Here is a 15758-nt window from a genome sequence, read left to right as displayed (position 1 = left end):
TCAGTGAGACCAGATTCACAGAAATAATATCCACGATTGTGTAATTAATGACTGTACTGTAAGAAATTTCCATAAAGAGATGGAATTAATATATTCTGGGCCCTTAGAAAACTTTCAATTGCATTGCAGCAATATAATTTTTATAGGTCTATTTGTTTATTAAAGATTTCTTTGCTTTGAGGGTGGGAGTGAGCTTTTTGGTTGACTCTTTAAAAGGAAATGGTCTTTTTTCAAAACTCTTCTTCTGCCCGAATCCTCCTCCCTGATTTCAAGATTAGTAAGTTTGAGTCAGAACTCTTCGTGTCTGGCACAGCCTTGTGCCACCTGAACTGGTTATTTATTAGCTGGCACTCAGCAAGCTGCTGTCTGGGGCGTGTTCTGTCTGTGCCAGCTCGTGTCTGCCCAATGTGGTGGGCTCAGAGAAAACACTCTTGGGTCATGTCTTCTGGGGAGATGATTTTTGTGCTGGGAAAATGGATCCTAGCCCAGACTTTTTACTGGTTTGTTTACCCTGCATCGTGTACTAGAGCTGCACTGGAGATTCACGAGTTCCCACATAATACTCCTACAGCCAAAACAAGCCTATCTCTTGCAGTGTGTGTTCAGTTATTCTTTTGTTGTAGGCTACTATGATTTTCTTTAAAAAGAATGAGCTTAAGTAATATTTCTGTTTCATATCTAGCTGTATTTCTGGCATTTTTTATGTCATGAGAATTTCCATTTGTGTTTAAATGATGGATATAAAGAAAGGTTCTGATAGAATATCTGAGTAGTAAGGAGTGGTAGGAGGTTTTTTAAATAACAAAAGTTCTCAAGTATCCAATCAAATTTTTTTACTGTAAATTTCACTTTAAGTAAGAGGCAGCTCCATTTTGTGTAAATGATTTCTACATATATTTAGTAACATTGCAAAGACACCAACAAACTTTAATGAAATTACAAGTACATGTTATTTTAAAACTCTGTGAAGTCATGATTGTAGATTTCCAAAGGGCTTTGTGCACTTAGTTTTTATTTCGTTTCATTGGAATGATAGTTATCTCAGATTTAGTGCTGAATATTTGGTAATATTCCATGCTTTGTAGCACAACTTTGTGTGACAAGGTTCATTTTTTGTTTAACCCTAGGCCGATAAAAAGGGGAGACATTTTGCCACCAGAGAGAGGCAGAGAGGTTGCCAAGGAACTCGGGATACCCTACTATGAAACCAGTGTATTTGACCAGTTTGGGATTAAAGACGTGTTTGACAATGCCATTAGAGCTGCCCTCATCTCCAGAAGACACCTGCAGTTCTGGAAATCTCATTTAAAGAAGGTCCAAAAACCTTTGCTTCAGGCTCCATTCCTACCTCCAAAAGCCCCTCCTCCAGTTATCAAAATTCCCGAGTGTCCCGTGCCGAGCATGAATGAAGCTGGATATTTATTGGACAGCCCGCTGTGTGCAGATGTCATGTTTGTTCTTCAGGAGCAGGACTGCATTTTTGCTCACAAGATTTACCTAGCTACCTCCTCTTCAAAGTTTTATGACCTTTTCTTAATGGAATGTGAGGAAAGTCCATACTTGGATGAACCACAGTGTAATAAAGAGAATACAAACAAGGATGTTCTGGCAAGTCACCTTGAGACAAACAGTGACAGTGATGAGGCATCCTTGAAATCTCCTGATGTTAAAATTCCCCCACCAGACAGTAGTGAGTCTTTAAACATACCTGAATCTGGTGAAACAAACTCTGCAGCAAGATCTCTGTTCTCCTGGGGTAAGGGGTTTGTTAGTGTGCATAAGGAAATGCAAGTGAATCCTGTCTCAAAGCGGACGTGTCCTGTAACTGTGGTAAAAATGGATTCGTCTGTGCAGGCCGCACCTTTTAAAACTGTTTTGCAGTTTTTATACACAGGCCAACTGGATGAAAATGAAAAAGACCTCACCAGACTGGCTCAGATTGCTGAAATCTTGGAAGTATTTGACTTGCGAATGATGGTGGAGAATATTATGAATAAAGAAGCCTTCATGAATCAAGAGATTACTAAAGCATTTCATGTCAGAAAAGCTAATCGCATAAAAGAGTGCCTTTGCAAAGGGACATTTTCTGGTAAGTAAATAAATACATGCTTAAGCACGAAGAGAATTTTTTCCCTCATCCATGTCACTTCATAGACTTCAAACAATGTGACAGCTTACATTGTTCTGAGAGGAGGGATGACCCCAAAATTTGAGTGTTAGTCATGCCAACTGTTCCAACCTGGAATTCTGGAGTTTCACTTTGCAAAATCTACTCACAGCTTTTAAATAAGCGACCCAATTCTCAGAAATGTTGAACATCCAATATCCCCGTTTACAAGCAAGGCTTTTCATTAACTATTTAAAATGCAAGAGTTATTTTTGAGGTGGAGGTGATGGGAAATGAAGGAAGTCCTTGCTTAAGTGCATGCAAGTGAAAAACATTCTTGAGACAAGGTTACACCTTAAACACAGACTTGCAGCAGTCCTGTGCCTTTGTTCCCATGGCAGATGTGACATTTAAATTGGACGATGGAAGCATCAAGGCCCACAAGCCACTGCTGATCTGCAGCTGTGAGTGGATGTCTGCTATGTTTGGAGGATCATTTATTGAAAGCTCCAACAGTGAGGTATTTGTCTATTTTTGCCTCTTTTGTTTACAATGTCTGATGGATTTAGGATGATGGAAGCATCATCTATTTGAAAGGTTGCAACAATCCCCAGAATCAGGGATTTATTCTTCCTTGCAAATCTGGGATGTTTTTTTTCTTAAAGCATTAAATAAAGTTTCCCAGGAAGAGAGCACACTTTCTCCAATGCACAAGTCTTCCTCCACCACCAGAGTGAGTGTTTAAGCCCAAAGTCCTGTAAAATGTTAAATACGGGGAAGGAAATTAAGTATTAATTGTGAATTTCTTTAAAATAATTTATAGATTTTGTGAATATATATTTATATCATCAAAATCACTACAAAGAATACTAGGGGCAGGGACATTGATAAAGAAATTAAAGATAAAAAAGCGTTAAAAACATTTGAGTGTTAAACTAGAAAGGTAAAGCAGGTATGTAGTGCAGCTTAAAAGATCTCAATGCTTTTATTAAGATTTTGCAGAAGCAGCCCTGTATTTTCATGTGCCTTCATGGTCTGTTTTTCAAATTCCAAGCACTCTGCTAATATTTTTTTCTTGTGCCATACCCAGTTTGGGGGTTTTGTTTGTTTGTTTTTTGAGGTTTTTTGGTTGGTTTTCTTGTTGCTTTCCATACAATTAGGCTCATATGAAGTGCTCAAGTTTTTTGTGTTTAATATTCTGATAGCTATTTTTCTGGCTTCTTCTAATACAGCTGTAAACATAATTCCTTTCCCAGAGGCATACTCAACAAGTTGTTCAATAAAAATACATAGTTTGATTCTAGTACACAACATTTGATAATGAAGAATATGCAGTTATTTTCTACCACCATTTTTCAAATTATCAGCTTTACAGTCTTAGCTCATCTTTCCAATTTAAAATATTTAGCTTCCATTTTGTAGAGCTTAAAGCATTCAGTAATGCTTCTGGAAGTTTTAAAATATAGGTAGATATGAAGTGAATGGTTTACAAATAATAAAAACCATCTGTTTTTACATATTACCTTTTCTGTGTTTGGGGCAAATTTTATAAACTCATTCATTAAATTTACAGTTCTCTGCCTTAACAAAAATATATCAATAACGAATGAGTGTCACAGCTAGCTGCTCTCACTTGGAGAACTGAGCTGCTTCCCAGAGTGGCTGATGTGCATGAAAGGTTTTGATTTAGCATGAGAAATTAGACAAGTTTTGTCCTAGTCTTGGTAGCTTCATTCCATGCTGGTTACACTCATAAGGTGTGGGGCAAAAAAGGCTTACATTTTTTTTTTCCTCATTTCTTCATTTTTCAGTTCCTTCTCATCCTTTTTTACCTGGATAATTTAGTTATTTACCCAGAGACTGAGAGGGATGGCTTTACTGTTATCCCCTGTTTTCTGTTATTCTCAGAACCCCCAGACTGTCCCTTGCCAGGAGCAGATAGACTGCATTCCTGGAGGAGCCCACCACGGGGGGTTTGGCGTGGGACGTGCTCAGTGTTTGTAGCTATCAATTTGCAGGCTAGAGAGCACTGAACAGATTCACTGTTTGATGTGCATCCAATTCCAGCTTGGATATAACCTGGCAAAGGATCTGACTCTGGAGCAGTGCTTACCTGTTGGCAGTGTCTTGAACTTGAATGGGAAATTTCTGCTTTGAAAAATGTTTTCCCTGCGTTTCTGAAATAGCTCGAAGAGAAAAAGAGACAGTGAAATTTAGCTGCTCTAAGAAAATCTCTTAATAATTAGAAATTATTTTCTTAAATATCTTTTCCAGGTAGTTCTGCCCAACATAAACAAGACCTCCATGCAAGCAGTTTTAGATTACTTGTATACCAAGCAACTGTCCTCCAGTCAGGAACTGGACACCCTTGAGTTAATTGCATTGGCAAATAGATTTTGCCTTCCTCACCTGATTGCTCTAGCAGGTAACAATTTGTGGCCTTGTCCAATGCAGTATCTTCTGCAACAGCTGAAATGTGCTTGAATGGTTTTTGGAACTCATAAGATTTTCTCGAGTGTCAGAGAAAATAATTTTTTTTTTCTGAGAGTGGTATTGTAATGCAAATTGATGTTTTCACACAGAGAGGTGTATTTGCCTTTCTCTTGCCTTTTTTAGTTTTGTGTTAATCCAGCACAGAACACTGAAGTTTTCTGTGCTTTAAAAACAAAAAGAGTAAACCTTCTCTTTAGCATTGAGGATAATGTCTGTGGATTGTAATATCCATTCTGTTGTTGTTATTTACCTAAACCCAGGAAGGACTCTGGGTTTTCCATTAAGTAATGAGTGAAGTGCTCCACTTTATATTTCTGTTCAAAGAGAGCAACTGAGCCAATCCAAAACTTATCTAGATGATCATGGTTTTAGAAATGCTATCTAGGTCCCTTTTGACTAGATGGGAATTGGATATTTTGGTATATCCATGGGAATTCAACCCTCATTTCAGGAAGAAAAACTTTTCAATCCTATATTTAAAGAAAAATTACAGGTTAGAATACCACTAAAGTTTTAAAAATAAATCCATACACAACCCAGACGTCTGAGGTTGTTTGGGTTGTGTTTAATTTGTTTCTCTCTATGTCAGTAATTTGGCATTGTTCTGAAGACATGACCAGGACCAAAACTCAGAGAAAGCTGAAACAAAACTACACCACCTACAGGACTACATTTAGGCCAAATTTAATCACATACCAAACCCTGGCTCTCCTTCAGTTGTGCATCAGGACTGTCTCTTGTCTTTACTGGTTCTGACAGACCAAATCTTTATTGCCAAATTTTATTTGCATATTTTAGCTGAAGTTTGGGGTATTTTTTAAGGTAATTGCAGTGTAAACATACATACAGCATTAAGAATATTTTATTCCATTTAATTATTGGTGAAATAATTTTGAGTCCAAAGGCTACTGCCAACAACTCAACCCAGTAGAATCAAACCAATGTCTCCAAAAAACCACTCAGACTTTTAAGATTGTAGGAAAGGGTTTTTAAGGTTCTTACCTACAATCTTAAGATTGTAGGTAAGGAGAATCTTGAATTGAGGTGACTGTTGAGGGGGTTGGTCAGCCTTCATCTGAATCCCTTGGAACAGCTGATCTGAAAACCTAAAGAGGGCCTGAAGTGACCTTTTCTCTATCAATGCTGTGTGTATACTCATTAATAAATAATTCAGTGGCAAGTGCACTGTTGGTTAAAAACTTTGTATTAAAAACTGAGACAGCTGATCCATATTTCTACTTTAAATTGAATATTGAACCCTTGCCAAAGAGAGACTAGTGGCTGCTGAACTTTGTCTTTCTGTAAGTGGTTATGGACCACATCTTCAGCCACAGCTCTAAAGGTCAGCATTTGACTTCCCCCAGATCTCAGAGGGTATCTGTATGACTGTGGCCCCTGACAGTGCTGGTTAACAGCAGGGGGAGGAGGAACGTGCTGCCTGGGTTGTGTGTTAGCAGCAGATGCTGTGAGCCTGCAGTGTGCCCGTTTCCCCTGTCAGTGCTGGGTTTTCTCCCCTCACAGAGCAGCACGCGGTGCAGGAGCTGACAAAGGCCTCCATGAGCGGCGTTGCAATCGACGGAGAAGTCCTCTCCTATTTGGAACTGGCACAGGTCAGTGCACACAGCCTTCTCAAGGTGTTCTGGTCAGCTGCAGGATTGCTTTTGGCTCCCTACTGGTTCTGAGCAGTGCTTCTAAGTGGCTCAAAGTCTGCAGCTCTGACAATGACTGATGGTACAACTTACTTTTATCTTCTCTTTTAGAGAGTTTTTTCATTAGTTCAAAGGTAAAATATCCCTTTAAGGAACGCCAGGGGAATTGTCTTTCAAATATATATTTTAGTTTGTCTTGATTGTGGAACTTCCAAGCTCTGTTCTCATGACCGTGGTGCACTAACATGAAAAGTAATGTAATGAAGCTGTTCAGCTTTGTAATGGTGATTGAGTCTTGCATTCCTTTCAATTCACTTCTCAGAGATATATTTACACCTGTACTGCAAAGACAACATTTCTTGAATACTTAAACTGGCTACTTAAAGTCACTCATCTGATAATTCAGAGTATGTGCAAATCTTCTTTATGTTCAAATGAATTTCGATATTTCTTGAGTCTCGTAAATAATTAAAAGAGAGAGCCTCCAGCTCACAGTTAAACTGCACACCTCTGTTCCCCAAAATGCAACAGACTCCCAGCTAGAGTGGAACAAGCTAAAACAATGAATCAGCTGCAGTTTGGCTTGAAATAGCACTAAAACATTGCACAGAAGTAGCACTGAAACACTGGCCCCATACAAAGCTCCCTGTTCGAGACCTTCTATGCAATACCTGCAGTCCTGTTGCAGAACCAGAACTGAACCCCTCCCAAGAGAACGCAGCTCATTTCACTTCATTTTTATCTTAGGAAGGGCATTTTTTATTTTATTTCCTTCTCCTGGTTGGAGACAGAAGCAATATCTCTAACTACTGTTAGAATACCCTCTGTGGTCAGCACCTAGCTCATGTTTATAACCCGAGATCAGAGAGTCAGAATGAGCACCTGGGAGAGCACAGCCAGGTACCATCTGCTGGGACCATTCTAGCTTTACCTCTTAATAGGGGCTGCAAAATGAATGATAACCCCAGGAAATGGAATAAGCTCTTTGTTTTCCTTCACAGTTTCACAATGCTAACCAGCTGGCAGCTTGGTGCTTGCACTACATCTGCACCAATTACAACAGCGTTTGCTCCAAGTTCCGCAAGGAAATCAAAGCTAAATCTTCAGGTATGGGCAACTTCCCCACCAGTTTTCATTGGGTTTCCCTTTCTTTCTCCCCACCCAGTTGGTTAAACATATGGACAAAGATGAGCTCAGGTAGCTAAGCCATGAGACTGAACCTCTGTGCTATCTTGAATAGCATTCATAAATTCTTATCTGCAAAGAAAGGTCGGAATCATTAGCCTGATGGCTGGGCAAGCATCATGTTCTTTACCTAATTCAGTGATGCTAAAAGGAACAGAGCTCTTTCTAGGCTCTGCAATGAAAAATACACTCTGTAAAGGCCTTGCCTTTTTACAGTTCTTGGTGAACTAATGCCTCTTGTGTGTAACCACTTTCAAAGTCTTTTCACACTTAAGGCATTTGAGGAAACTGGGTGAATCCTTGATAGGCAAGCCAGCATAGACACTGAATAAATGATTAGTGGCATAGCTTTTTGCAAGACATTTCTAGGATTTGTGTATCTTACTGGCACCTTTGGGGAATTTTTTAATTGTTTCTTTTTAATCAGATAACCAAGAATATTTTGAGAGGCATCGGTGGCCGCCTGTGTGGTATTTAAAGGAAGAAGATCACTACCAGCGAGTTAAAAAGGAGAGAGAAAAGGAAGATGTTGCACTGAACAAACATCATTCAAAGCGGAAGTGGTGCTTCTGGAATTCCTCTGCTGTAGTGGCCTGAACAAAGCAAATAAGTGGAAATCCATAGCCAGAAATTAGTCTTATTGTTAGAAATAAGATATAGTTCAGGTTTTCAGGAAACTGTGTTCCACGTGTGCATTTATTATTGCTAGGGTCAAAAGCACAAGCTCACTGAAAATGAGCCTGGAACAGCTCCTTGAAGTCATATGTATATTTTTGACTGGTAAGCAGATAAATGTCAACCATTATTACATTACTTTTTATACAACAAAACTCAAATCCAGCATTAATGTTTCAATCTCCAGTTGGGAAATATTTTTATACTGTCTGGTCTATTTTGTTCAGATACAATTCTGGATACTGTTTTATTTTACAGACCACAAAATAACCATGTAGCAGCTTTGTAATTAGATTTTAACTATTTTTACTATGCGAGTACAGTGAAATACACAATCTTCAGTCATAAGAGACTGCTTTTAGAGTATCTCATTAAAAGTCATCTTAGGAAAAAAATCTAGTTGTCTACTATAGGTTGTCTTTTTCAAACTAAGTACTGTGCACTGGTAATATAATTAGATGGTTATTTCCCCTTTCTAAGGCAAAGGGTTAGAATAAGATCCAATAACTGCAAGATATAGAGTGCTTGATCTTTGCTCAGCTGAATAATAGACAGTATAATTACCTGTTCAACTGCAGGCAAATGTATTTCTAATATTTGCCATGTAAGTACAAATAATTATGACTACGTGGGCCATGTGAAATCTAGTGATTCTAGGTATTCAGAGGTTTTATATGTCTAGATCAAAGAGGATATTTCTAAAATCATTTAGAAGGGCTTATTAATTTATATCCTTATACAAGTATGGATCTGAATGCAAAAAGCAGTTACACTGCTTGCATTTGAATTACTGCATGGCAGTTACCTTGTTCTGCAGGATCTTCACCATGCAGCCGTTCCTCATGCTGAATTCCTTTTTGCTTCAGTGCAAGCAAATGAAAGGGCTGCACAAACAAGTAGATGTTATCTAGTGTTCCAGCATTTTTTAAGTGAGGAAGGGTCTCCACACACAAGATTACTTCAGGTTGATCCAAATTCTTTTATAGCTCTTCCCAGGTGGAACTGAGAGTTTTAGGTTCTTTTTAAGCAGGTGATGTATTTCCTGTGGAAGTAGATGTTCCCAGAACGCTGGGGGCAGGCTGGTGGCAGAAAGGCAGGAATTCTGCACAAGTCATGCAAGACAAGAAAAAGCTTCCAGTTTTTTCCAAATAGCCTGTGTGTATGACTTTTTATCAACCATTACTCTAAAGCTGCAGTGTTACACTAGACTATGTAAGGATGAGAGCATTTTTTAAAAGACCAAAACTAAAATACATAGACTGTAGAACACACACATGCAATCCTGTGCAGCGTCTCAGGCACAACTCTGTAACCAAGGTAGTATTGTGTATTAGGTTTGTTAATACTGTTCTGTGCTGGCAGCTCAGCACACCAATGTGAAAAGCTGTTTGTTTGTTTGTTTGTCTGTGGTTTTTTCTCTGTATCCAAAGGCAAGGCAGTACAGTCACCCCCCCAGCACTAGGTCAGGAAAGGCTTTGGCCTGAAAGCCATAAACACCTCGACATATTTGCATTCTGCAAGGACTCCTGCTCAGCTGAGGCTACCACAGCTGGCTGGTAGGAGCACCCAGCACAGGAGGAGAGGCTGCTCTACAAACCTTCATGAGGAAAGCAAGTGAGAGATTCCTACCCCTCTGAGATTCATCACCACGTGGTGATAAAGAAGGGCTATAAATGATGGTTGCAAATATGTCTCCTTAATTCTTGGTCAGTGACAATGTGGACAAGAACATGGAATGAGAGAAGATGTGTCAAGACTGAGATAAATAGCTGTTGTCATAAAATGTTAACCAGTCACATTTTAAGTAAGTATTGCTACTAGGTTTTACACAACCAAAGCTACTGTATGATTGTAATCTTGCCAAACTGTAATGGATATATAAATGAACCTGAGGTATATGCAATAATATCCAGTTATATTAGTTATCAGCTACTATAACCAAGTGGCTGGTTCATTTGGTTAATGCTGTCTATGGCCTTTAATCTTGGTGGCTATTTTGTGTTTTTTATTTTGGAAAAAAAAGTCAATAAAACGGTTTAGTTACACATTGTCTCCTAGCTCTTTGAAGAAACTGCCCTAATTTTGCCTTGCACCCTTCCCTTTTTAGTGCTGCTTGTAAGCATTCAGTTGTGCTGTCATTCATTGAATTTTACTGAATTTTGGCATATTTGTGTAGCACATTAGGATTTATGATCAGGAATGTCACAAGGAAATCCTACAGAGTTTGGGTATGGTATTGGAAGGTTGGTGCGTGTCACTTACTGTAAACTGCACAGCAAAAGAAAAACAAACCTCTTGCCACTTTTCCCCACGGAAAATCTAATATTTAATTAGCATGATGTTACCCAAGGGACATGAAACTAATTGGTCATGACAGACACAGGGAGGAACAATGTAGGTAAACAGCAGGATGTCTGTAAGGTTTTCAGTATGCTCTAAAATTTGTACAAACACTGCTTTCCCACTTTCTCACTGCCTTAGTTGTCAACCATCTCACAGAATTCCTCATTACCTATTAGCAAACCCTCAGCAACTACCTTCCTGAATGCAGCTTATTTAATTGATAGATGTGTAAAGGTGGTACTTTTCTAGACAATTTTTGCAAGATACCATGCAAAGAATGCCACGTTGAGAGCTTTGAAAAAAATCACAAAGCAATGCCAATGTCAACTGAAAGTAAGCACATTCAGTGCAGTGTTTGTTTTTCAAGTGCTAATTTATGAAAATGTTACATATCTAATTTACTTTTGGAAGCAAAATTTTATTTCTTTGAACTTATCATTAGTAAAGGTAATGGGCTCAAAAGAAGGAGTGGTGATGTCAGGTGTAAAAATGTTTCTCTTGTTTATGACAAAAGTAGTAGCATGGGAGGAAGGAGCAAATCACAAGCATTGCTCTCCAGGGTATTCTTTTTAAAGTATCAAGACCAATATTAAGAAGTCTTTGTTTCTGGGGAGCCTCATTCATTTTACCTCTTAGAAAACAATGTTTTCCTATTTGTTCTTTAAGACAGAATTTCTGCCAGCAACTTTCTCTGCACCACAGACCAGTTTCTGTGGCTTCCTACCCACAAGTAGCCCACCAAAGCCAGAAATGGAGTTATGTAAGATGGGAGTGGCCAGACTTCAGCCACAACTCCCTGAGTTCATTCACTGAAGACCTGCTCTTCACAGCCCTGTAGTCAGATCAGGCCTCAAAGCGAGCAAAGGTAAGCTAGACAGTACTAAAAATACGGGTTTGTTAAGAAGGGTTGCCTAGTAGAAGGGAGTAATCTGGAAATCCCTTCTGAGCACTGAAAGTATGGTTCTCACAGAGGGAGTAAGGAGAAGCAGCACAGTGATTTATTGCCCTAATTCTTCAGCAGCTTGCCTACAGACAGCCCTCAAGAACAGCTTATGCCTAGAAGTGTTTGATTTGTAAAATTGGGGGATTTCTTTTTTCCATGTTCAAATAACAAGCACTGATAGAGCAACTGAAGGCATCTTGGAAATCCTTCTCTAAGGTCAAGTCTCTCATCCTCTGTACAAAGAGGTTTAGATAAAGATCTAATGTACTAAATAGGATTAATTTTGGTACACAAACTCCATGGTGACATATTTCAATTCTTCCAGACTTCAGGGTTACAGTCTGGTGAAGAGATTTGCTTTGTCAGATGAAACTACAGTTTTGCCCCTATTCTGTCCCTTTTTCTTAAATCACAGTCAATACTCTTGTCTCTGGATAGGCCAGCATTTATTTACTCTGGGTTGTATTCCAAAGTGCCACTGTGCAGTGAGATGTCTTTAAGGTGTGTGCTTGCCACTCCTGAATCCCCTTAGATTTCTGGTCTATTAAAACGATCTAACAGCATTTGCATGAGTTTGCTTCTCCTGCAGGCAAGATTCCCATTGAAATGGATGAGACACTACACACACACACTTTGGGCTTTGAGAGGCTGCCTAATGAATTTCACGTTATCGCTTGCCTGTGTTCCCAATCTCCCAAAGAAGTTAGCTCTGTGTACTGCATGCAGGGGAACACTGTGTGTTAGCAGTGATAATCCCCATCCTGAAGGCTCTACAATAGGATAATTCATTGTCAGTTAACTTATGCCTTTGCCCTTAGCTAAGAGAACACAACCCATGTCATGGATTCACTGCAGCCAGAGTAGTGAGACTACTGTATATTTATATATGCAAACTAAATCCCTCACTGCTGCTTACATAAAAACCTTGATTTCTGGTATAAATATGAAAAGCTTTTGGATCAAGGCTGCAGGAGGCTAAGATGAAAATTTGAACATTAGAACAGGCAAGAATGGTTATGCTAATGTATCCCAGCTCGAGAGAAAACCAAACTGAAAAGGTAAAGCTGTGATTTAGGGCAAACCTAGCATGGGACAACAGACTTGTGATGACTCCTTTAAAACTGATCAGCCTCACCAGCTGGTTTGTAAGCAGGCCAGGTAGCTGCAACATCCCACTGAGATATTCTGCAACAAACATTCCCAAGAGGCAGGTCCTGCATCCCAGCCCCACAGGATGGGGGGCACAGGTTACAGTGGAAACATTACAGTACATTGCTAATTCATCTCAAGTCCTTTTCTGTACCCTGGTACCCCACAGCCTGTCCTTTGGCCTGCAGAGGTGTCCAGTACCACCTCCTGGACATCATGTAATGGTTTTTGTCCCACCTTGAAGGATGCAGAACAAGGAGCTTATCCCAACACAGGAAGCATCTCCAGCCAGTTTCCTTCCCAGTGGCAGCAGATACTGGAACAAAGCTCTGTGGCAGCCAGGTATTGGCCTGTTTAGGGATTTCAAGATAAAAATAATAGAAATTAACAAATTTGCAAAAACACTCAAAGTCAGAGACTGAGTGACTGAACACACAGGAATGAGCTGTGTCTGCATGGGCAGGAGCATTTCAGGTACCATCTGAAAATGCTAAATGGGGAGGGGGATATTCCCTGGAGATAGCAGCTCTGATTTTCAGCTGTAAAGAAAAGCAGCCTTCACCATTAGATAGAAATAGCAAGCTGGGTGCCATCCCTCTGTATTGCACAGGTCTGAGGCCATGGAGGGCTGTCTCACCACCCCCACCCTTGCACTTAGCTAAAGTTTTAGCTAAGCAGCCAGGTGATGGCACTTCACAGTGAAGATTTTCATAGGAAATTTTCTTGCCTTTGACATTAAAAAAAGAATGGATTCTTTAGTCCCCATTGGGATTAATATTTTTGTAACTTGTGGCTGTATAATATGGATTACATGGCATTCCAGGTATTAGTACTGAGTATTCAAATTATCCTCACAGGTTATAAAAAAACCCCTACAATTAGCAGTTTATGAGTATATGATTAAATTTGCATCTTAGTCATTAAATATAAGCTGGTCATTCTGACTACATGATCAGATGTGATTGCTTCCACCACCCAATATTTTAAATATTAGTTATGCACTGCATATTACAAAGAAATTTCTTTACATATTTCTCCTGGGCCCTCGATTACAGCTCCTTGTAAAACTTTGTGGATCCCTGTGCTCTTTGCATCACATTTACATTTTTCAATTATAGAGCGTCTAGGGTGAGTTTCTAAATAACTGGCAGATCTCATCATGTGTTGAAAATCAGATGATGGTGCCTTTTCCCACAGGCACACTAAAGAAAGGGGGGTTCTGAGGAGCCCCTGGGGACTCTCTGGAGTGGAAAGATCTCTGTGAATCCTTCCTGCTCTTGCCCAGGAACAGGACAGCTCTGTGCACAGGAAGAGCTGCATCAGCTCACAGGGGATGTGACTGAGTGTCACCAGTCCTGCAGTCTGTGTGACACCCAAGAGCACTGGGAAACAGCCTCAGCCAGCTGTGACCACTCACACCCTTGCAGCTCACCTCCTCCAGGCTGGTCTCTTGAGGCAGCTCCTCCCCAGATTTGCTCCCCCATCGTTTTGGCTGCCCAATGACAGCAAGAGATGATTTTTGGCCTGCTGAGCCCAGCACAGCTCTGGCAGGTGCTGCAGCTCCCACAGCTGCACAGCCCTGCCCTTCTCAGCTCTCCAGGGTAGGAAAGGTAACGAGCTGCAGACTGATATCTGCCCTTAATGGGTTTTTTATCTGCTCTGTTTGTTTGTTTGCTGCAGTCACAGCAAGGTTTGTTTTCTGGAAGCTATTTGTTAAGAAGATAGGAGGAATAGGAAATAAAAAATGACTGTATCCAAAGATTATTGGGTGATTACCTCAACATAATTGGGTAATTAAGTTAAAGACTTGCTTTCCTTTCTGCTTAGGCCTCCAGAATGTCTGAAGGTGAGGAGGTGACTGAACGTCAGTGCAGGCATTGCTGGGCAGGATTTCCCTGTTAACAGAACAGATTGCTGCTCTGCAGCTGAACAGAGGGGCAAGGAGACTGGTGCCTGGGAGTTTGTTAGAATGCATGAAATTATTCACCTTCAATTTTTTCTGCTACTTAATTGGCAAGGCACTACAGTAGGGACTGCAGGGCTCCAGGAAGTGTTCTGTGCCCTGCACAGGGTACAGGGAGCCCATGTGCCACGTATCTGTAAAAGGCAGGAACTTGCTGTAGCTGTGGGGGTAGGATTGAATGGCCTTGCTGCTCTCTCCTGGATCCATGGCTTTTGTTTTGACATTGCACACCTGCCCAGCCCATTAACACAGAGCCTTGGGCAGGGAGTGGCATCCTGCATCCTCCCCTTGGGCTTCAAAAGATTGTTTCCTTATGTCTGGTACCCAGACACTGAACAGCAATCCAGCAGTCTTACCCACTGCACTTTCAGCCCTTCTAAGCTGTTTTTCAGTCCCTGTCAGACTTCCCATGCAGAGCAGTCAGGCTGCAGAACTTGCCACATGACACTGGAGGGCTGAAGAGCTTTGAGTTCCCAGGTAACCTGGAAAGGTTCATGGGTGAGAAGTTTCCTGGGAGTTAATAAATGCATAGAAAAACATGCCTGACTGAGCAATTCCCAAAGTCAAACAAATAGCTGGGGGGTTGCAGAAGAGCTGTTGCTAACTGGTCATGCTGTTCTTTGTTTCTCTGGGCGTCAGGTGTTGGCCACTGTCAGACACAGTGCAAGGGACAGACAAATGCTTGGTCCAACCCAGCAGTACTCATCTCTTTGCTCCAGAAGTGTTGGGATGAAGAATTCAGTGCAAGAGGGAGGCTTTTCCCACCTAACCATGTGCTCCTTTGCAACGAGCCTACCTAAGAACCCTGTCCCTCAGAGTTCTTTCCACGCCCTCTTGCTGATCACCTTCCACTACCGAAAGTTCACGTGATCCTCTAATGCTATTGTTGTAAGTGCTAATAATAAATCCAGGTGACATTGATGGCAGCAGGTTAAGACACAGCACTTCAGTGTGCTTTCACTGCACCACCTGCACTGAGAGGAATTATTGCACGTTCACTAAGCCACATCTTGGCAGGCTGGCCAGCATCCACAAGCGCCCATAACCACTCTAGCACACTTTGCACCTCCTGGATGTTTATCTGGAACTTGCACCACGTCACAGCTGGTCTGTAGCTGCAAAGATAAATTTGGCCATAACAGGTCTCCAAACTCAACCAGCCTAGAAATAAACAAGTCCCAGGGTGGGCAATGACAGGATGGATTTGAACTCAAACAGGACCTCAGCCAATCCCTTCCAACCCTGAAGGCA

The 15758-nt window shown here is 40.7% G+C and overlaps 1 protein-coding gene across 7 annotated transcripts in view; it reads left to right on the top strand.

Moving 5' to 3' along the window:
* Nucleotides 1-10154, top strand: part of RHOBTB1 (Rho related BTB domain containing 1) — a 50295-nt gene extending 40141 nt beyond the window's left edge. For all 7 annotated transcript variants that reach the window (XM_063406101.1, XM_063406096.1, XM_063406102.1 and 4 more), the window contains 6 exons: nucleotides 1128-2089; nucleotides 2509-2627; nucleotides 4382-4532; nucleotides 6122-6210; nucleotides 7251-7356; nucleotides 7862-10154. In XM_063406101.1, coding sequence (XP_063262171.1) covers nucleotides 1128-2089; nucleotides 2509-2627; nucleotides 4382-4532; nucleotides 6122-6210; nucleotides 7251-7356; nucleotides 7862-8031 — 1597 coding nt within the window. In that variant the 3' untranslated portion in view covers nucleotides 8032-10154. The remainder of the gene's footprint in view (nucleotides 1-1127; nucleotides 2090-2508; nucleotides 2628-4381; nucleotides 4533-6121; nucleotides 6211-7250; nucleotides 7357-7861) is intronic.
* The last annotated feature ends 5604 nt before the right edge of the window (nucleotides 10155-15758 follow it).

The sequence above is a fragment of the Prinia subflava genome, chromosome 9 (genome assembly GCF_021018805.1).
Source record: "Prinia subflava isolate CZ2003 ecotype Zambia chromosome 9, Cam_Psub_1.2, whole genome shotgun sequence".
Classification (NCBI taxonomy): Eukaryota; Metazoa; Chordata; class Aves; order Passeriformes; family Cisticolidae; genus Prinia; species Prinia subflava.
Note: the sequence above shows the minus strand (reverse complement) of the source record. Positions and strands in the feature narration are given on the sequence as shown.